This window comes from Silurus meridionalis, chromosome 18, assembly GCF_014805685.1.
Source record: "Silurus meridionalis isolate SWU-2019-XX chromosome 18, ASM1480568v1, whole genome shotgun sequence".
Taxonomy (NCBI): domain Eukaryota; kingdom Metazoa; phylum Chordata; class Actinopteri; order Siluriformes; family Siluridae; genus Silurus; species Silurus meridionalis.
Window position 1 is genome coordinate 10,467,059 of NC_060901.1, and position 22,113 is coordinate 10,489,171.

Below are 22,113 nucleotides of genomic sequence, written 5' to 3' on the forward strand. Positions count from 1 at the left end.
AGTGTATGAATTATGTATCTCTTGGAATGTGATGATATACCAGTTGCAACTGTGACAGCATATTTTATTGAGCAATATACAAAAACATGCTATTAGCATCTGTAATTACTATTATAAAGTTTTTCTTTAACATTCCTTTAATCTGAATTTTAAACATCCAATATGCTGCTTCTTATGTGACTAAACAATGCAGGTTTAACCTTTTTGGCTTAAATGACAAATTAGAAGATTCAATTCATAAATCTGTGCATCTAGAAAACATTATTGTGAGCACAATATTAAAAAATGAATCCGAAATAATAATTGTTGACCATGCACTTGTTCATTGTCTGTATACATCTAAAGCCTCATATCATATGTTTAAATAATAAACATATTTACAGAATATTACTATATGTATCATACCTGGATTTAGTATTAGATTTAAATACTTGTAATATATACACGTGTATATCTGTGTACCTTGGCTGTGATGGCACACAGGATCCAGCAGCAGGTCAATAAACACAGCCAGCTCCTCTGGCCGGCAACCTGCCAGAAAGCGCAGCACGATGGAAGAGCGTGATGCAGTGGCAGCTTTGCCCTGGAACTTATTACCAACTTTAGTGCGCATCCGCCCGTACAGGATCCTACACAATGACAGCCCAGAGACCCCATTAACACCACATTCATTCACAGAAAAATTTATAAAAAAAAAAAAAAGTCTCATGCACACCTCATTAGCACAGGCATGAGTTGAGAGCGGTGCATATCCAGCACCACTGATCCCTCCTCAGAGATGTTGAAGTGAACAATTTCATCTTTGAAATGCTTGTCATCCAGTAGTCTCTCCAGATTCTCTCTGGAAAAAAAACAATATTACTTAAAGTCTTTATAACTTAAAGACTTTGTAGGAAACAAACTAAAAATCGCATCTCTTTGGCACTGCTAAAAGCCTGCAAAGTAGCTCAGAGAAGGTCACCTCTTCTTTATTATTTTTCAAAGCTGATGACAAGACTTTTTGGAAATGTGAAATGAATCCTATAATGGAGTAAAAAAGACTAACAGTAAGGCTTTTACAACTGTCAGAGTTTTGGAACACGGTGAGCATTCCACCTTTCTCAGTAAGGACAGAAACACGAGACTTGGTTACAGATATAATCAGCATCCGCTCTGAATATAAAGGACTTTTTTCATACACAGAAAACAACCATGTCTATAACAACTCTATCAGAGTATTAATTACAGAGGTCATTACTGCATCAACAGCAATTGATGAAAGATGGAATAAGTAGACTAAAGCAGTGAACCTACTTGTAAGGAAGAATGCTTGGGTCTTTGTAAGTCATTAAGCAGTCCAGAGCTGCCTTCTGAATTTGCTGGTCCTTATGGCACAGGAGCTAAAAAGGAGAAATTGTTGTGTTATATGTCTGCTTGTTTACCTAGCAAAATAAACTGTTGATGTGGGGGGAAAATGTCACCTGTGTGTACAGCTGCAGTAATTCAGGCTCCAAGTATAAAGCTTTGGGATTGGTGAACTTGGAGAAGACCTTAAGATGTGCAATAAGTTGTCTGAAAAAGAGCATTTTTGAAACAGAAATAAATTGCAGTCTGTACTTGCGGGTGGGTCCTAACTCCAAAAGTGCACTATATAGAAAAGGTTTGTAGAACACCTGACTATATGATTCTTATGTGGAGATTTGTGCTCATTTAGCCATAATGTCAGGTACTGATGTAGGGTGAGGAGGCTTGGAGTAAGATCCAATTCATCCTGAAGGTGTTTAAAATGGTTGAGGTCAGAGCTCTATAGCAGGACGCTCAAGATCTGTCAATCCAGCCCATATACATCATATTTTTAATTAAGTTCACATTGTGCACTGTCATGCATTGTCAACCTGGAACAGGTTTGGGTCTCTTTGTTTGAATAAAGAGAAAACCCCAACAATTGTGTGCCTCCTACTTTGTGGTAACAGTTTGGGGAAGAACCATATATGGCTGTAAAAGTCAGTTGTCCCAATACTTTTTTCAATATAGTGTAGTTTCATTGAAAACTCTAGTTTAGTCAAGAGACTAAACTACAAAAAAATGTATGTAATACAATGTTGAAATCTTGTGTTTTGGTGGTGAAATGTCTACAGGACAAGATTTGTCAATTATTTAGAATATTTGTGTCCATGCGTACGTTTTCTACTTAATTTCCAACTTTTGAAAAATAGCCTTTCAAAAAAATCAGTTTTTTCTTTCTTTTTTTTTTTTTTTTTTTTTTTTACAGAGACTGCCATGTTAAAAGTTGTTACCAATCTGCTGATGGCAGCTAATTCGCAGACTTACTTATATATACTTATCTTACGCGATCTAAATGCAGCCTTTGACACAATTTCTCATCAAGTTCTTTTATTTAGATTACGCTCTATAAGTATTACTGGTGTGGCTCTTACCTGGTTAAGATTCTATCGTTCTGGGCACACTCATTTTATCCAACATAAAAATTTCAGATCATACTCCTGATCTGTTACTGCTGGTATTCCTCCAGGCTCTGTTTTGGGCCCTCTTTTATTTATCATTTACTCATTACCTCATGGTCATTTTTTAAGGATTAATTTTAACTGCTACGTGGATGACACCCAGCTCTATTTGTCCTCCAAGCCAAATTGTACTCTTCTTTCCTCCTCTCTTTTGAACTTGTTCTCCTTCATAAACTTCAATTCGTCCAGAACTCAGCTGCCTGTTTAATTACGAGAACCTCCTCCATCAGGCACATCTTCCCTGTTCTTTATCATCTAAACTGGCTTCCTGTCAAATATCAAAGAGTTCATCATTTTGCTTCTCACTTTCAAAGCTCTTCATAATCATTCACCCTCATACATCTCTGACTTGCTTCATACTTACAACCTACAGCACACTCTCAGATCTTCCTCATCCATTTCCCTCGCTGTACCTTCTGTCCGTATATTCACTATGGGGTTTAGGGCATTTAGCTGGGCTCGCTTCTCACTTTCTTCGCAAATAAATACGAGAAAGTGACTGTCTGACCACTTTTAAATAATGCTTCAAAACTCATCTGTTCAGATTTCTTGACTAATTTTAAGAGTTAAATAGCTGTTGTTTGTTTGGTTTTATGATTTCATTTTACTATATGATGTCCTTGAGTGTTTTGAAAGGTGCCTTTCAAATACATGGTAGTTTTTGCTGGCTAAATGAATGCACTAGTGCATATAAGAACAATTGATAGTTCTTACTTGGCTGCAGCTCTCCTTGGTATTTTTTTCCCAGCTTGTTGGGACTCATCCTCCACTTCTACTTCTTCTTCTTCTTCCTCCTCCACATTTTTCATCTTCACATCCTCCTTTTCACTCTCAGATGTGATTTGTGTGGATCTGTGGCTAATCTTCATCAAATTCTGAACCGGAGCTACTAGCAGGTCAGCAGGATAGAACTCATTCCTATCAGCAAATCAAGACAAGTGTCAATCATCTGGAGTATGGTTAGCCGTACATTTTTATAATCCTCACATGACCAAATGCAACTTAAACACACACCTGATGAAGCGCAGCAGCAGTGGGCTGAGCTCTCTGCTCCGTGGTTCCACTCTGTCAGGGAACTGGCTCATGGCTCTCCACAGCAAGTTACGATAGTTAGTGAAGTCTGTGCGATCACTATGGCTGTTTACCTGCTCCAACTGCTCCAGAAACAGACAACCAACATCACCGCTGCAGATCACATCTGTCCCTGGGCCCAGCATTGAACCTTCACCATCATCCTCCTCCTCCTCCCCCTCCTCCTGCTGCTGCTGCTGAAGCTCATCCTCTAACATAAAAAAGCCAATAATATGTCATTTACAACCCTAAATTTGCCATGACAATTTTGTATAAATCCATTTAAATTTGCATGACATTCAAACAATTAAAACTAATCTACATAAAGTGTAAATGTATATGATAAATGAAATGCTCTAGGATCAGAAGTCTAAACCTCACTTAAAAAAAGATCGATAAGATCTTTGGATAAATATGCGCCCTCTCATCCATCCTTCCCATATCTAACTCACAACTGTAACAGATCGGCACAAGTCCGATTCCAAAATACAATTTCACTGTCATATATGCCGTGTGCCTGATATGCAAAATTGGCAAATCACACACAAACTGGCCTTATACGTGTTGTAGCCCAGGCACACTTTAGGATGTGCTATTACTAGGTGTGTAACAGTACACGTTTTAGTAACAACCTTTTTTGGTACAGGGCTTTCGGCAATCCTTTTTACGTGCAGTTGTTTACCACATGCTTGACAACGCTAAACTGTCCAAAGTGCTAGTGTTAGCCGATATGGATTCTTTAGCATTTCCTGTCCAGCTTCAAGAATTTCTCTTAAAAGGAGAAAATCCTGACAACTCCACATATTGGGGGAGTGAATGAACGAAGAATGTAAAGATTTAAGACATTGTTATTTGTTAATCTGTATTACCCAAATGGGTCCAACAAATATAAATATTTAGTAGATTTAGTAGAACAATTAAATTTTTGGCAATTTAATTAATTACTCAATTCAATCAATTTAATAAAAATATAAATATAATATAAATAAAAAATATGTATTGCATTAATTTGATTTATTCTATTTTATTTTTTATAAAATATTATTTTATCGTGAATTTTGTGTACTGTTACATCCCAAGCTGTTTAGAGAAACTGATTTTAAGGAAAATATATATTTTTAAATTATTATTTATTTTTGGCATCGCACCACCCTGGCATGGGTTACTTTCCTAACACACAATCTGTTCAAATCAAAATCATCCTCCAAAGTCAATTCAGCCATTCACAGATGTACTATTTAACTGTAATTAAAACAAACAAAAAACACCTGCCAGACCAGCAACCATCTCCAAATGTTCATAGTAAACATTCCAGAACTCTTTGTTGTCCATATCTCTGGCATGGGACCTAAAACAAAAAATAAAAATATATTAATTCAATAGCAAAAACCAAACAGTACCGCTAGTAGAGGCTTTGTGCTAATGTTCTGGTGGTGCACTTACGCCAGAAGGTCAATAACAGCATCCCATAACGGTCTAAAATTAACAAACAGCATTGCAATGAGGTACCGCAGGGGAACCTGTGAAAACACAGACATCAGTACTGGTATCCTTAAAACACTCCTGCTTCCTGTGTAAGTCTTATATAAGCAGATGTGTTGTATACCGGGTGGAAAGGCCCTTTAGGGAGGCATGGCTGCACTAGATCATGACGCAGTTTACGCAAATGTAGCAGCTTCTCTCTGTAATCCTGCACTGTGGCTGGAACCTGCTCGGCCTGCAGGCAGATGGCAAACACCGTCTGTGTGCTTGAGCTGTCGTCTCCCTGCAAACACAAAAATTCTTTAATAAAACCTTTTTCTTTTGCTAGTGACACAGCGGTGAGTTTGTGTTTATATTAATAAACTTGTTCGAATATGTTTTAATTTTGGTATGACAGAAGATGATTTTTTTTTTTTTAAATGGACAAGAATTTGTGATAAAAACATGTTTTACGGACAAGCAAACATTGTGTTACCATAAACAGTTAAAACCTATTCAGTTGGAGACATTTATTGGAACACTGCTGTAGTATAGAAGCAATAAAACGCCTCTGGGTAAATGAACACTACACAGGATTCTTAGAAATGAACGTTTATCGTACCTACAGAATGAAAGGAAATAATAAATGTACTGTATATTTGATATAATGACAATAAAACAATCACAATTGTGTATAAACAGTGATTACTAATGAAACACTACCTCTGCTGGCTTTGGAAGCTCTGCCTCAAAGTGGGACATAATTCTTAACGTCAGGAGGCGAATCTAAAGAGGTAAAAAATTGTTTACTATACAATTAACATAAAAAATATATATTTGTAGAATCCTAAACTCTTGAAAAGCAAACTCTACCTTTGAGATGTTAGACGAAAAATTGGAACGCAACTTTTGATATAGCTCTTGTAGTGAGTTGTGAGACAGCTGGCCTGAGCATCCATTGAGAGAGAGTCTTGTGTAGTACAGGTCAACCAGCAGCAGGGCAGAAAGATCAGTGGGAAACTTCCTGTGTAAAACAACAAATGACTCGCTTACTAATAATGTCCATACAAGCAGAATTTAACTAGAGGAGTTTTTTTTGTTTGTTTTTGTACAGAAACTACAAGCACTTACTCTATGATGGAGCGGACGAGCTCATCTGGGAGCAGGGACCACACAAGCGCAGTTTCCTTAAAGCTCAGCAGTGTGGTTAGAGCCTGTCGTGCCACAAACAGCCCACCTGATGGAACATAAGATCATAAAAAAAACACTACATCCTCTCAAATAGAGATGAACAATTAATCATTATCATTGCATGTACTGTTGCCACCATTGCTAAATTTGACCAGTAAAATATACAAATTAAATCCAATTCTATTATATACACATTAAATACGGTATTAAAAAAACTGCTTACTGCACATACTAAACAATGACACACAAACACATGTGGGGAATTTCTTAGAGGGGATTGTACTTCAGAGTTTAAAAGTGTGGCTAGAGAAGAAACAGGGTGTTTATAGCTGCTAAGTGATGACATGAACTAATGTTAAAGTATAAAAGTTTATATTCAATTCAATGTTATGTGTATAGTTTTTCTTGTAATTGTTGGCTGTGATCAACAGAAATTAAACACATTGGAACAAGCTGTTATTCGAAAGTAAGAGGAAAAACAGCTAAGCATTGATATTGTTTAACTAACGTGCACTGTACACTGACCTCTTCCGAGTTTTTCACTGTGCACCTCATGTAACAGTCGGTTCAACAGGGCAGTGAGAGGAGGAATCACGCTTGCTGCCTCCAGGGGCCTGTAAGACCATGTTTATATTAGCACAAATACAGAACACACGAGCCCACAATGATGCAGGTGTTGGGTTGAGGAGTGAAGTTCTTGCCTGAGGTGAGGAAGAAGCACCAGGGCCGCCCAGATTTGAGAGAGATCTGAGAATATCCTATCTTCTGGGACATCTATGAGGGACAGAATAAGCGGAGGAACAGATGCTGCCTGTCCCTTATCCACCCCATACAACCTGTAAAAAACACAACATACTAAAATCATTCATACAAACAGACATGTGCACTGGGGTGCTTGAGTGTAGAGGACCCGGACTCTTTGTTAGGTCTTAATCAGGTTGTGGTCCACCAGTTGTCATTCCAAAAGAATAAAACCACACTACCCAGAAGCCCCTGGTCTTACCCTCCAGACTGCCCAGTGAAGATCAGTGGGTACTTCTCAAAGGCCATTGAGCCATCAGTAGGAGGCTGTGCTTTAACCAGGATTAGCCTTACTAGCACCTCCAGAGCCATCAGTCTGTTCACAGAGTCATCACTGGAGAAAAGCTGCTCCACAAACTGTAGCATGCTGGGCAGGAACAGCTAGAAAAAAAACAACATGCACTTTAAATCTAGGCTTATATTTGAATAAAAAGGTCTGCAAATTGAACTATACTGCCAACCAATACACTGATTTCAGAACTGTATGAAATGTGCATTTTAATGTTCATATTCATAAATGGCAAATAGCAAAAATACTATAGAAGATGATGTGGTATTCCTACAGTTGGCTTTGGCTCCACAGCCCAGATTTAGAGATTTGTAAGGAATATACAGAAAAAAACATCCACACTTTGTGATGACAATAAAGATACCGTAATTTCCGGACTATTAAGCGCACCCAAATATAAGCCGCACCCACTGAATTTTACAAAGATTTTTATTTTTGTAAACATAAATAAGCTGCACCTGTCTATAAGCCGTGTCTACACTGAAACTAATGAACTTTACACAGGCTTTAATGAAGGACAGTGTCTGTTACATGGCTTGTAACTAAACAGTAGCCTACAAAGAATGTCATTGTTCACTGTCTTCCTCCTTCCTTTCACAACTATTTTTCTTTTGGCATCGTCATGCGTTTAAAAATCACCATCGGTGAAGCTTTTCTCCCGATGCCGTGCAGCTCAGAACACAGGTGAAGTGTGTTTTTTCATGCCCGGTTGTTTTCAGCGTGACAAATGATTCGCATTTCCTGTTGCCAGTCCGAGTGAGCGGCAGGTCAAACATCAGAGGAACCTCATCCATATTTATGATGTGGTGCGGCCCGATTCAGTGGGAGCGCATCTGATTTAATATAAAGAGTTTCATTGGTTCACCTGAACCCGTTCGGCAATTTCATTGGTCTAATGTTATGGCGCTCAGTTTTTTGGCTTTAAGTTTGTGAAACCGGGAAAAACCCAGGAAAAATCTATAAATTAGCCGCTTCGTTGTTTAAGCCGCGGGGTTCAAAGCGTGGGGAAAAAGTAGCGGCTTATAGTCTGGAAAATACGATAATATGAATTGATTCTTAGTCGTTAAAAGACTTATTGTCTAGTCAAACAAAATATCCAGTCCAATGCAATCATGTGTTCCTTGTATGCATAGCTATCTTTGATCTTAATCTCCTAATATTTAAAACAACTATAAATAAATATCCACTATCTAATATATTTAAATTTTAGTAAAGCTGGGAGTGTTCACATGATGTAGACAGTATAAAATGTTCTCATAATGTAATGAAATAACATTTATGTAATGTCTCAAGCATTTAATACATTGAAATACTGAAAACCTCTTTTCACAGAGGCACCATTTTCAACTGCCCGAAACATTTGATTCTTTCACAGACTGACCTGCTCAAATTGCTTCATACTGAACATGTCTTTGGCAAACGACAAAATAAGATCTCGATCAATCCCACTGGTGAAGACCTAAAAGAACAAGTGAAAATGATTGGGTCACTGGGACATATTCAAGAATACACAAAACATTATATGCACAGAGTATGAATATGTGTACAAATGTGCATGCATACACACCTTTTTCAAAAGTTCTTGAATCAAACTAGCTGGTAAAGACAGGTTCTCTCCAAGCAGAAAGGATGAGATCACTTGAAGCAGCAAACTGTGGCAGGAGTAGGACAGACCTCGAGTCTGGACCAGCTGAAGAAGCAACTACAAGAGCAAAAACAACAACAAAAAAACAATAAAAAAAAAACTGTTACACAGCAACATCCTAAAGATTTTGTATGAACATGGAATTAAGATCACCCAGAATAGAACAGGTGAATCTGTACACATGTACCTCACAGACAGACTGTGGCTTGGTGATCTTGGCTCCTTTTCTGTGCTCTACCACGGTGTGGTAAATAAACAAGATTCTTTCAATGTGCTCACTGATTTGGTCAGAATGCCCTGCCTCCACCTTCGGGATCAAGTTTTTCACACAAGCCTGAGCAGAAAAAAATAATAATTGGATTGAAATAAAGTAACAACAGCATATACAAGAACCAAGAGTTGCCCATGCTGATGGCTATGAAAGTGAATAAACCACAACCTAGTGACAAGTGACTGTAAATTCTATAGATTACGCCTATGAAAAAAATTATGTGCAGTTAATTCACTATTTCAACAGCTAAGATCAGTTCCAGTTCAATAGTGTGTGCCTTACAAAAAAACGTTTCTGCAAAGGATTTCTTTAAAAAAGCAAAACTCCATGTTTTTCTATGTATTGTTTATAAGCAAGCAAACAGTCTTTACCTGCAACGAATCCCAAAGAACCAGGAAGTTTTCCTTTGTGACATAATTGGCTGAAGACTCAGCCATGTGATCGAGAGCCTCTTTAATGGCATCCCAGGGCAGAGGAACATCTCCTCCCCCAGACGGGCCGAGTTTCTGGAGTGCTATTGGTAAAGCCTAGGACAGAAATGAGCATTATATGACAAATGCAGCTGTTTTAATCATAATTCTGCTTCAGTGCTGGAAAACAGCAACACAATGTTATAATAAATAACCACAGATAGAACATTGGGTAATATAACAATGCTGCTCTGGTCTGACTATCGCAGGTGTCATCAGTGCTTTCAGTCTCTTCATTTCACTTGTTAATAATATAAATCTCTCTGTTTTGTGTAACCACAATAATGAGGTTATATTGCAGAGCTACAGTGGCGATCATATCAGAGAAAAACAACCTGTAAAAGCAACATTAATTATCAAGCTAGGCTTATCTACTAGACCTACTGTGTTGGTACAAGAGTGGAACATATTGCAGACTCCTTTACACATCTCAAAGATGAGCTGCCCGACCCCCTGTGCCTTCTGAGGACACTGTTCCAGATCCACAAACATCAGTGTGAACAGAGCATCATAATCTGGAACCTGAAGAACACAGACATAACACCTGTTCGTTATAATGCATATCCACTACTATGTAACAGTGTCTCATCTCCAGCATCTCTTACCTTTCTCATTAAAAAGGAAAAACTCTCAGCTGCAAAGTTACGGATGTGCTCTTTCTTGTGTGCCAGAAGTTTACTGTAAAGACTGTAGACAAACATGAAAACAGTTTTACCACCACTCACACCAACCAGTCTAAAGTAAATCTATAAGCAAATGCTGTGATGCAAACTTTTATTCCACCGTTCGACAACACACGTCTCACACTTTCCTACTCAGCTCCTTTGCTCTTCCTCTCACCTGTAGATCTTGTTCATATCCTTCACCATCAGCCTCCATAAGTACTTATAGAGGTAGGAGAGACAGGTAAAGGCCCACTCCAGCACCTCAGTATCCTGGGTCTCAAGCAGTGAGGTGATGATGACGAAGAAGTCAGGAAAGTGAGGGTAAAAATCTGTCTGAAGGTCGCGTGCAAACTGGACCACGAGGCTATGAAAAGAGGACGTGATTAATGTTCTCAATCCTCATACCGATTTATGTAGTTGATATTTTTCTTTGCAATTCCATTGGATTTTGTTATTTGTATTAAATCATTTCCTATGAAATATGATTATGTACAATCATTATATATATATATATATATATATATATATAAGTCATTACAAACCCTTAACTGTTGTAATTATTATAGTAACTAAATCATGTGGAGACACTCAGGAAAATGATGAAGTTTTACTTAAAAAAATCCAACATTAAGAATACTGTTGCATTCACTGCTAGGAATCAGCAACTTATTCATTCTGAAATATTCTTTATATTTTTTTAACCAAAACACTTGACATGCTTTGATCTTTTTGATTGTTTTTAGCAGGAGTAGCCATATTTAAAATGTGCCACCTATACAATAACATTGTTTCAGTTGAAATCCAGAACAACCTTATGCTAATCAGACAGTCCAACAAGCATTGGTTGATTGATTGGTCCAAAGATGTTGATTCATTTTAGCAGCATATCTGATATTAAAGCTGGCAAATTAAATCAAAGGTTTTTACTAATGTGCTCAGTGTAAGATCATGTTTGACTTGACTTCTTGACTTGACTTGATGTTTCTGTAATAACAGTGTATTCAGGAACCTGTGTTAAAAATGCACCCATAACTGGATTACAAATTATAATCGTTTGTATTATGAGTGGGTGAGGTTTTCTAAAAAAATAATAATAATAAGGAAGGTTAAATAGGAAGTGGAAGCTCAGTGGTTATGGAAGATTGGGGGTTTGAGTCCCAGCACTGCCAGTGTTGGGCCCTTGAGCAAGGCCCCTTAACTCTCTCTACCTCAGTGATGTTGTATCATTGCAGACTCTGCACTCTGACCCTAACTTCCTAACAAGCTGGGATACATGAAGAATTAATCTTTTTTTAATGAATCTTAATAACTTTGAGAGAGCAAAATAAGTGCTGTTAAAGAAACACAATTGTATAAAAAGTGGTACTAAAATAAAAACAGATTTTTTTTGTAGTCCAACTTCATCATTATCCCTTTATCCTTAATCGTGGTACTTTCATTATTGTCCTGTCTACTAGCATTATGGGGCAACAAAAGTAAAAAAAACAACAACAGCAATCTGTGGTGCAATAACAACTACTTTGCAATTAATATATATATATATATATATATATATATATATATATATATATATATATATATAAGCTTACTCGAGAAGTGGTTGGTAAGCGTGGCTGTTCTTCACCATCAGATGAGTCTTCAGACTCTCCACTATGCCATTTTGGTGAAATACTAACATGTGGAAGGACTGACTCTTGTAGGAAACCTCCTTCTTAAAGGCCGCTGTAACGGGGGGGAGATACATTATTTAAAACCAGAATCAAATCTTGATATTTACATCCCATCAGAATGAAACCAGACGTACTGTAGTGATCTGTCTGGTTCAGGTCTCTCCATTTCATCAAACCTTCGAAGAAGTAGGTGTCTACCTCCTGGTATGAGAGAAAAACATATACACTGAGTTATAACGAGTTCAGATCAACACTATAACACTGAAGAAAACATTATCTGCCCTCTACACATGAATTCTGACTCGGCACTGATTCCTTAGACTAAATCTTTTGTGATTATTTGTGAGGATTAAATCACAGCGGATGCGTCTGTTGAAATTTAGGACCAGGTATGGAGGAGCTATGAACACCAAAGCCAACAGCAACTGTATTTTTTTATAGCAATTTAAATGTCAGTAGACAGCAGTAAAGTTAGATGGTTATTTTTTATATTTTACATATTAAACTGAGTATAACTGTTTCCACTATTCTGCTTTAAGACTATTACTACTTGAATTGTCACTTGATCGACTGTGTGATGAATATTGCGGTGAAATCCAACCTCAGAGTAACTTCCAGTCCGATCAATCCGATGGATCACATCGATGTTCACATTCGCGAGTCTTTCAGAAAATGTGAGGAACTGCAAAGGAATAAGGAAAACATTCTACAAATACAGCAGATGTACAGTGGAAACTACTGGATTGCACCTTATTACACGTTAATTACATGATAACACGTTAAAACATTATAAACAAGAAATAAATATATAATGGTACACATTTCTCAGCTTACAATAAAACACGTTTATTTTAACACATGGTACAGTTTTCCCCATGCAGCTCACTTTATCTTACCCGATACGTGTTCTCTGATTTGTGAGAGAGCGGTTTGGCCTTTAACTTCATTTTCTAGTCTGTTCTGTAGTAACAATTCAGGAGAGAGAAGAAGAATAAAAAACGATTTTAAAAACAAATATTTTTCATGTTTAGTAAGGGAACTGTTGCTGCACACGCCGTGTCAGGACGCCGCCATTTTGGAAGAAGATGTCTTCAAAATAAAGGTCCTCGAAAAATAGCGTGATTATGTTCCTTTTCTCAAAAAAATACATTATATACAATATTTATAAACAAGGTTTTCTTTACACCATATTTTTATTTTACACTACAAATTTAATTTTAAAATACGTGAACAGTTTATATTCTTATTAATAACTCAATAAAACGAACAACCACCAATCGAACAATTCAACTGTATTTTGCACATCAGTGTGGCTGCACATGCAAATGTCAAACCCTCCTGACCAGCAAAAAAAAAAAAAAAAAAAACTCAGAGAAGAAACCTCTCATTTGCTCAACTAAAACTTTACTCTTCCCAGAACGAGGGATAATAGCACTTTCCTCCGAGTGTGTTCCCCAGCCATGTGATGCAGCAGGAACAGCAGTTTGACAGACAGACAGACAGACAGACAGACAGACAGACAGACAGACAGATAGACAGATAGATAGATAGATAGATAGATAGATAGATAGATAGATAGATAGATAGATAGATAGATAGATATATTATTGGCATTTATAGACAACTTTATTGTAATTGCATAGTACAGGTAACTCAGAGCAGCTCAAAACTTTACATTTTATGTATATATATATATATATATATATATATATATATATATATATATATATATATATATATATATATATATATTGAGAACTGAGGAGATTAGTTGCTGGAGTTTTGGGGGAGGAATGATGTCCCATTCATGTCCGATTCAGGATTCAAGCTGCTGTTCAACAGTCCCTGGTCTTCTTTGTCATATTTTTCATTTCATGATGCACCATTGTTTTTAATTGGAGAAGGTTCTGGCCTGCAGGAAGGCCAGTTCTGCAGTCAGACTCTTTAATCACAAAGCCATGCTGTTGTAATAGATGCAGTATGCAAATTTGCTATGTCTTGCTGTTATATTAAAAGCCTTCCCTAAAGAAGATGTCTGAATGGAAGCATATGTTGCTCAAAAACCTGTATACATCTTTAAGCATTGATGGTGCCTTTTTTAGATGATCCCGGCTTTTGAAATGAGCACTGATGATATGACAGATGGTCCCTCTTCCCTTTAGTCCAGATGTTGTGGCATCCAAACAAAAGCCACATTGTATCATTTTCTTGCCCCATCACAACTTTTTGAGATGTGTTGCAGCCATCAAATTTAAAATGACCTTATATTTTCTTTAAAGGGTACATTTCTTCAGTTTAAACATTTTATATGTTTTCTATGTTCTACTTTGAATAATATATGTGTTTATGAAATTTGCAAATCACTGCATTCTGTTTTTATTTATATTTTACTTTTTTGGATTTGGGTTGTACTTCAAACTTATACACTTAGTACTCTGTACAAATGAGATATGCATGGAATGACAAACCCTGAGCAAAGTAGAGGGAGGGCTAATGGTTCAGAAACAATAAGAGCACTCAAGTCAAGGAGAAGTGGAGAAGTGTGTTTACAGTACAGGTGAGCAGGTCTGACTAACTTTATTTATGCTTGATAAATCCTCATTTCTATTGGTGTTTTACACACTGACTATATTCCTAATCCCATTTTTACCTCACATCATATCACAGAACAATGGAGAACCAAAAGAATCCAGCAGCATCCTTCAGTACTTGGGACTATGTGATTTTTGCTCTTATGCTGGTCATTTCAGCAGCTATTGGTGTTTATTATGCCTTCGCCCAGCACAGAGAGCAGACCTCTAAGGATTTTTTGGTGGGTGGCCAGAGTATGACAGCGGTGCCTGTTGCTCTGTCACTGACAGCAAGCTTCATGTCAGCAGTCACGGTGCTGGCAACTCCTGTGGAGGTGTACAGTAACGGGGCAATCTTTGTTTTAAGCTGCTTAGGCTTTGTCCTGATGGTGGCCATCAGCTCAGAGTTGTTCCTCCCCATCTTCTACAGGCTGGGAATAACCAGCACCTATGAGGTAAGGTACTTCATGGTTAAAGCATAACCAAAAATTTGTGTTTACTTTCATTATTTTGTCATCACAGAACTAAAAATAATAAAAGCACAAAAAAAGACCTTTGCATAATTTATTTATATATATTTTCATTTAATTGAATACATACGTTAAAAATGGAATCATATCATTAAATATTATATGTTATATATAATCAAGCCAGATGAGAAATTAAGAGACTGTTTATCTGCAGTACCTGGAAATGCGGTTCAATAAAGTGGTTCGGCTGTTTGGTACGGCGATGTTCATCATTCAGACAGTGAGCAAAAATCTTTATTCACAAGCAGCTATTTTTTTACGTTTATGTCAGTGCACATGAATATATAGTAATAAATCTTGTTCAATTTCTCTCATTTCTCAGTTATTATACACTGGAGTGGTTATCTATGCACCAGCTTTGGCTTTAAACCAAGGTACAAATTACGAGCTGTTGACTCTCACGTACTGAATAAACTCTCTAAATGCAGAATTAACCCAGGTTTGGTATTAATAAATCATCCAAAACCTAAGCAATGACAGCAAAGTCTTAATGAATGTACTGTATAGTTACAAAAAGATAATAAAAAAAAATGTATTTTAATTAACAGTTTGGAACAATAATAATAGAACAGATAGCTTTGTAACCATAAAAGGAATTGCAGGCCAAGGAAGACCTCCTTTTCAAACCCAAAACCTGGAAATATCTCAACTGCCTGATCAGTCACCTGAATCTCACTGAGCAATGTGCTGGAAAAAAAAAGCCTTACTGGATCTAACTCCCTGAAAGTAACTGAAGTTGACTGCAGTACAAACATTGCAGGGCATCACCAGGGAACATACTCAAGACCACCTGGTGATGTCAAGTGACTTCAAGCAGTCACTACATGCAAATAATATGCAGCAAAGTCCTGAACATGACTGATTTACTGCAGTACCACTGCTGTATCCCAAATGTTAATGTGACTGGAAATGGAGGTGTGTATTAAAAGAGCTACGGTTTCTAACATTTACTTTTAAATATATACTCTTCTAAAAACCATACAATTTGAAACTTGATGACATGTAAATTGTTTAAGCACAAAACAAAACGATGCCTTTGTACCCAACATTATGTGGGTAATGCTTTACTATCTGTTTCTGTTTCTGTGTAGCCTAATCTTAAAGATGTTTTAATCACAATTGCAGAAAAGAATCAGCATGGTGTGACATATAAAGTAAGCTTTTAAGTGCACCTCAAATCTTAAAAAATTATATTTTCTTTTAGTGACAGGTATCAGTCTGTGGGGAGCTTTGATATCAACTGGAATGGTGTGTACCTTCTACTGCACCTTGGTAAGTTTGTATCAGATTCAAAGGTCCAGCATAGCTTTAGAATATTAATACTTTTTGACTAAAGCTGTGCTCCATCAGGGGGGATTCAAGGCTGTGGTGTGGACTGACGTGTTCCAGATGATTATCATTTTGGCTGGGTTTTTGGCTGTCATTATCCAATCAGTGCTTCTACGAGGTGGGGTCTCGGTCATCTTTAAAGATTCTGCTGACGGTGGTCGACTCAACCTATGGGAGTGAGTTCATCTTTACCTACTGTTTTTCTCCTACTTTTTTTTTTTTTTAACTGCAAACATGTCTTACAGTGCAAGATGAGCAATGAAACAAATAGGCTAATACTGTACTTATATTATATTTTTTTATTTGAATAAAAAAAAGAATAGAGTACTGTCCCTGTGGTTACAGTGGAAGTGATAATGTAATAGAGCAAGCACATTATTAGAAACCAGCACTTTTTGTTGCTGCCAAACTACAGTCTGAGCTGCTGTGATACAATCAGAACCAAAGAACCTTTATGCTTTTAAATCCTGCTGCATTACACCATCCTGTGATTCCAATTACAAATTAAAAAAAATATAAAAAAAGAGGCTAACTTCCTTTCTTTACTCAGATATAAAAATAAACTCCAATTCATTTTTTTTAATCAATTAACCTTTGTTTTACTGTGGCACCAAGTCTCAAATCAAGTAACAAAATCTGCCATGATGCACACATCCGACAATCAAAATCATCCGTGTGGAAACACAGCAAAAGTTCTGATTAGTGTCCTAATGATTTATGTAATTTAAAACACTATCATTACTTTAAAACATTTACAAGAATATTTAGTCTTCATGCACTAGGTTGAATTTGGTTTAACTAATAATAATCCATCATCCATCTTTGTCCACGCCCATGTTGATTAGAGTATTAAAAACGGTAGAATTATTGATTTAAGGTACGTTTAAAACAGATACAATAAATATATGTATGATAGGATAGGATAGGATAGGATAGGATAGGATAGGATAGGATAGGATAGGATAGGAAAGGATATGCATATATGATAGGATACATTATAATTGAGCTGCAGATAATATTTTTTCATTTTTCTCTCAGCTTTGATCCCAGCCCCCTGAGGAGACACACATTCTGGACCATCACCATCGGCAGTACATTTATCTGGACCAGTATTTATGGTATTAATCAAGCTCAGGTGCAGAGATATGTCTCCTGCAAAACACTTCTTCATGCCAAAATGTGAGCACTTCTTGAGAAGGCACACTCACCGGTTTCAGGCTAAACCAGCCAAAAAATACAAGAATGAATTAACTTTAAATCTCTTTCTAGGTCTCTGTACATAAACTTGGTGTCACTCTGGATCATTTTGCTGTTTGCAGTATTTTGTGGTTTGTGTTTGTATTCATTTTACAAAAACTGTGACCCATGGACAGTGAAAATGGTGACTTCTCAAGATCAGGTAAATACAACGCTCTCTTCTCTCTCTCTCTTCTCTCTCCACTCTGACTGGAATCACAAATGGTTTGTGCACCGTACAGTATATCCCACTTATTTTCATTATGTGATGTTGAAAGCTTATGCCGTTCTTAGTGATGGACATCTTTGGGGACTACCCTGGAATTCCTGGACTGTTTGTAGCAGCTGCATACAGTGGCACACTGAGGTCAGTTACATTTATTCATTTGTGAGATGCTTGTTTTTCCAGGGTTTGTTACATGTTAAGTAAAATTGCACCCAAGTGTAGGGAGTAGGACTTTGGAACAGAAAATAACCAGAAATAACTTCAGTAGGCATCAGAAAGTATGATATTTGTCTGCTCAAAATTAGCTAAAATGTTATAAAAGATTTCTATGGTCAGTTTAACACCTCATTTGTCTTTATACTGGTATAATGGTCTTTTAAAGAAAATACAATACATAATCATTTCAGTCATTTGTTTCTTTTATTCTAGATTTGGTTCTCATAAACCTATAATCAACCTGAACCTATAATGAACCTGAACATTTTTAAGCCAAAAAAACTCAGACTGTATGTTCATACACCATAAACGCTAAACCTTTTTTTAACATGTATCTATCCAAGTCTTAAAGCTTACTGTTATACTGCTGTTACACAATAAAACAAAAAAAGTCTTTTCAATTGTATTACTGACATGAAAGGAAAACCCCGAACACCTTATCTGCCAAAGAAGGAACACAATGAACTAAAAGAAATCTCCAAAGTTTTAAATGCACAGCACAAGTCACAGTGCACTTTTGTTACTGGGTGAATGTGTTTCTCTTTGCAAAATAAGGAGCACATTCCACTGTTTTGTGTGTTGTTATAATTATAGTTGTGTGTAGAATTTTACTTTCTCCTGATCCAGCCTTTTGGTTTCAAGAACATAAATGTCATGCGATACCTTTAAATTACACATACAGGTAGTCGTCGACCCACGACCTATGCAACTTACGACCATTTTTTTTTAGATACACCCAGCATTTACACTTTTTGCCTAAATAATAAATAAACAAACAAGCAGACAGACAGACAGACAGACAGACAGACAGACAGACAGACAGACAGACAGACAGACAGATAGATAGATAGATAGATAGATAGATAGATAGATAGATAGATAGATAGATAGATAGATAGATAGATATGCACCGGGTGACTAAAATACTAAATGCTAAATAGTGTGTGGTGTGTGTGTGTGTGTGTGTGTGTTGCATACTACAGCACAGTCTCCTCTAGTGTAAATGCTCTAGCTACAGTGACAGTTGCAGATCTGATAGGACCATACTTCAGCTTCTCAGAGCGAAAGCTTTCCTGGGCATCAAAAGGACTGAGTGAGGACAAACTTTAGCTTTATATGAAAATGTGTAGAACGTCCTAGTGTTTTGCTGTTAACACCTACATTTAATGCCTTATATAACTTCCACAGGTGTTTTCTATGGACTTGTGTGCATTGGGATGGCTGCTCTTGCATCTGTGATGGGAGGATTGTTACAGGTAAAGTGAATAATTTGGAAATGTATATGGTGATTTGGCATGATAGACACTTAGATCTCTGTTTTCCTTTACAGACAACTATCAGTGTTCTTGGTTCTCTGGGTGGACCTCTACTTGGCCTCTTCTCTCTAGGGATCTTGTTTCCCTCAGCTAATTCCAAAGTTGGTGTGATGATTACTGGCTTTCATTTTTATCTAGCTGTTTGGCAAATGATTCCTAAAAAAATACGTGTAAGGATTTATACAGTCAGCTCTCCATATTTGTGGGGATCACACACACACACACACACACACACACACACACACACACACACACACACACACACACATACACACACACAGAGGCAATATAGTACACATATGGTATGTAAAGCAATACATGTATTATTGTATTGTATGTAATTAGACAGCAATCAAATATTTATATAACAGTTGCTATATTTACAGATGTATAAGTGCATATTTTTATGGTGAATTATAATTTTTTTTATTTATAATACATAAAGTTCATGCATTTATCGATTACTAAACTGTCAGGGAGGTTTGGCCGGACTGATCAGTGGGCTGCTTGTGTCACTCTGGCTTTGCATTGGAGCCCAGGTCTACCACCCACTGCCGGAGAACACCAGACCCCTTCCTCTACAGACGCACGGCTGCAACATCACTTCTCATGAATACTACTTTAGGAACTGGACTAGCAACTCAACACAAGCAAGTTATATCACTTCAGCTGAGCACTACAAAGCAGTGGAGAGGTGTGAAGGTTTTTTTTACTTCATGATTTGGCATAATTATGATAACATTTTTTTGCTTAAAATAAATTGTATCATTGCTCATATCTGTACTTCATTCCAAATATACACTATATAGACAAATGTATTGGGAAACTTGACCTTTCCTGTTATATGTGGTTCTTCTCCAAACTCTTACCACAAAGCTGGAGGCACACATGTTGTGTTGTCTTGGATGTGGTATAATAAAATTTTGCATTTACTTGAACTTGGAAACCCAAACTTGCACCAGTATGGCAATGTTCCTGTTCACAAAATAAAGATCTGGTTTACATGGTTTGGAGAGGAAAATCTTGAGTGGCCTGCTATAGAGCTCTGACCTTAACCGTACTGAACACCTTTGGAATTAATTGGAATACTGACTGCACCCCAGACCTCCTCACCTACCTGAATTTACTAACACACAGATGTCAAATGTCTGCACATTCCAAATTCTAGTAGAACATCTACACAGAAAAGTGGAATGAATTATAAGAGCAAATTGGGACTAAGTGTGGAATGCGATGCTCAAAAAGCATGTGTGAATCTACAATTCTACAATTTTCATAGTCATGAAAATAAAGAAAACTCTTTGAATGAGGTGTGTCCAAACTTTTGGTCTGTACTGTATATATATATATATATATATATATATATATATATATATATATATATATATATATATATATATATATATAATTTTTCTGGTTTATGATTCTACACAAATTGTATTTTGATTTCACAGACATTCACGCTGTGTAGTTCTGTAATAAATTATATAATTTGCCTGCACTATCCTGTCAACGTAATCCAAATTCTACTTACGTTAATGTCTTGCTTCTACAGGCCTCTGCTGGCTGATTATTGGTACTCACTGTCTTACATGTATTTCTGCCCTTTGGGGACTATAGTTTGCATAGTTATTGGGCAGATTGTGAGTTTTTTCTCAGGTAAGATTTCATTTATATAAATTTAATTCTATAAAATATCAGTGAGAGCAGTGTATTAAAGTGCTTTTTATAACCCTTTTTCTTTCATAATGGCTTTATAGGCGGTGAAACATTAAAACTGGAACAAGGTCTGACATTAACAAAGGAGGATTTAACCTGCTATAAGATCTACACAATACTAAAGCAAAAGGTAATCGTAGGCTGTTTTATTTTTGCATTTGTTGAATTGTTTCTATTTGACAATTTTGGTCATTTCTCTGTTTATTAAGGCCACGGGAAATGCAGACGGGCTGGACCTGGTTACAAAGAAAATGAAATCTGGCAGAGCCAACCTTGCATTTTGTGATGTGGAGCTTGATATTACAAAAATTCAGGCACCCAGACTTCTTGCGTAGGACATTTTTTTAGTTATCTCTTAACTCCTTTAAAGCAATGACTTCATCATTTCAGCCTAACCACTCATACTTTCCATCTCCAGACTCATGTAGCTGTCATAAATCTACCACTGTTCACAAATGTACCAAATTTGATTATTTGAGATATAACATTTAATTTTTGTTCTCTTTTTATGTAGTTATTGTTGAGAGACAAGGTCAGACAGGAGTCTCCCTGTACTATGATGTTTGTGGATGATATTGTGATTTGTGGTGAGAGTAGCCCGGAGAGGTGGAGGTACGTGCTGGGAAGAGGTGGGGAAGGTGGTGGAGTTCAGGTATCTGGGGTCAACAGTGCAAAGTAATGGAGAGTGTGTTAGAGAAGTAAAGAAAAGAGTGGAGTGGGTGGAGAAGAGTGACAGGAGTAATTTGTGATAGAAGAGTATCTGTGAGAGTGAAAAGTAAAGTTTATAGGACTGTGGTGAGACCTGAGATGTTGTCTGGTTTAGAGACAGTGGCATTGAGTAAAGGACAGGAGGTGGAGCTGGAGGTAGCAAAGCTGAAGATGTTGAGGTTTTCGTTGGGAGTGATGACGATGGACAGGATTAGAAATGAGTTT

The 22,113-nt window shown here is 36.9% G+C and overlaps 2 protein-coding genes across 2 annotated transcripts in view; one reads left to right on the forward strand and one right to left on the reverse strand.

Moving 5' to 3' along the window:
* The window catches only part of utp20 (UTP20 small subunit processome component), a 28,816-nt gene extending 15,709 nt beyond the window's left edge, over positions 1 to 13,107 (reverse strand). Inside the window, exons 1-26 of the mRNA XM_046872601.1 lie at positions 12,935 to 13,107; positions 12,640 to 12,720; positions 12,173 to 12,239; positions 11,958 to 12,090; positions 10,544 to 10,732; positions 10,309 to 10,390; positions 10,088 to 10,225; positions 9,605 to 9,760; positions 9,150 to 9,296; positions 8,885 to 9,019; positions 8,699 to 8,776; positions 7,231 to 7,409; positions 6,929 to 7,063; positions 6,753 to 6,841; positions 6,168 to 6,273; positions 5,910 to 6,060; positions 5,760 to 5,822; positions 5,182 to 5,340; positions 5,019 to 5,095; positions 4,844 to 4,923; positions 3,519 to 3,786; positions 3,219 to 3,422; positions 1,461 to 1,551; positions 1,294 to 1,379; positions 716 to 841; positions 463 to 629 (exon numbers count right to left, since the gene is read on the reverse strand). Of these exons, the coding sequence (XP_046728557.1) occupies positions 463 to 629; positions 716 to 841; positions 1,294 to 1,379; positions 1,461 to 1,551; positions 3,219 to 3,422; positions 3,519 to 3,786; positions 4,844 to 4,923; positions 5,019 to 5,095; positions 5,182 to 5,340; positions 5,760 to 5,822; positions 5,910 to 6,060; positions 6,168 to 6,273; positions 6,753 to 6,841; positions 6,929 to 7,063; positions 7,231 to 7,409; positions 8,699 to 8,776; positions 8,885 to 9,019; positions 9,150 to 9,296; positions 9,605 to 9,760; positions 10,088 to 10,225; positions 10,309 to 10,390; positions 10,544 to 10,732; positions 11,958 to 12,090; positions 12,173 to 12,239; positions 12,640 to 12,720; positions 12,935 to 12,985 (3,238 nt within the window). The 5' untranslated portion in view covers positions 12,986 to 13,107. The remainder of the gene's footprint in view (positions 1 to 462; positions 630 to 715; positions 842 to 1,293; positions 1,380 to 1,460; positions 1,552 to 3,218; positions 3,423 to 3,518; positions 3,787 to 4,843; positions 4,924 to 5,018; positions 5,096 to 5,181; positions 5,341 to 5,759; positions 5,823 to 5,909; positions 6,061 to 6,167; positions 6,274 to 6,752; positions 6,842 to 6,928; positions 7,064 to 7,230; positions 7,410 to 8,698; positions 8,777 to 8,884; positions 9,020 to 9,149; positions 9,297 to 9,604; positions 9,761 to 10,087; positions 10,226 to 10,308; positions 10,391 to 10,543; positions 10,733 to 11,957; positions 12,091 to 12,172; positions 12,240 to 12,639; positions 12,721 to 12,934) is intronic.
* A 1,602-nt stretch (positions 13,108 to 14,709) lies between these two features.
* slc5a8 (solute carrier family 5 member 8) lies at positions 14,710 to 21,778 on the forward strand. Its single transcript, XM_046872602.1, has 15 exons — positions 14,710 to 15,063; positions 15,293 to 15,358; positions 15,461 to 15,512; positions 16,343 to 16,410; positions 16,489 to 16,643; positions 17,506 to 17,646; positions 17,737 to 17,866; positions 17,982 to 18,070; positions 19,129 to 19,238; positions 19,334 to 19,401; positions 19,476 to 19,562; positions 19,938 to 20,155; positions 21,017 to 21,120; positions 21,222 to 21,310; positions 21,390 to 21,778. The coding sequence occupies exons 1-15, from the start codon at positions 14,710 to 14,712 to the stop codon at positions 21,513 to 21,515; spliced, it is 1,857 nt and encodes a 618-aa protein (XP_046728558.1). The 3' UTR covers positions 21,516 to 21,778.
* Positions 21,779 to 22,113: the final 335 nt, after the last annotated feature.

Excerpts from the sequence above, each read along its gene's own strand:
- slc5a8 (XM_046872602.1), top strand. The coding sequence starts at position 14,710 with ATGGAGAACCAAAAGAATCCAGCAGCATCCTTCAGTACTTGGGACTAT. Across the intron at positions 15,064-15,292 it reads GAATAACCAGCACCTATGAG|TACCTGGAAATGCGGTTCAA; the intron begins GTAAGGTACTTC and ends GTTTATCTGCAG. Across the intron at positions 20,156-21,016 it reads CACTACAAAGCAGTGGAGAG|GCCTCTGCTGGCTGATTATT; the intron begins GTGTGAAGGTTT and ends TTGCTTCTACAG.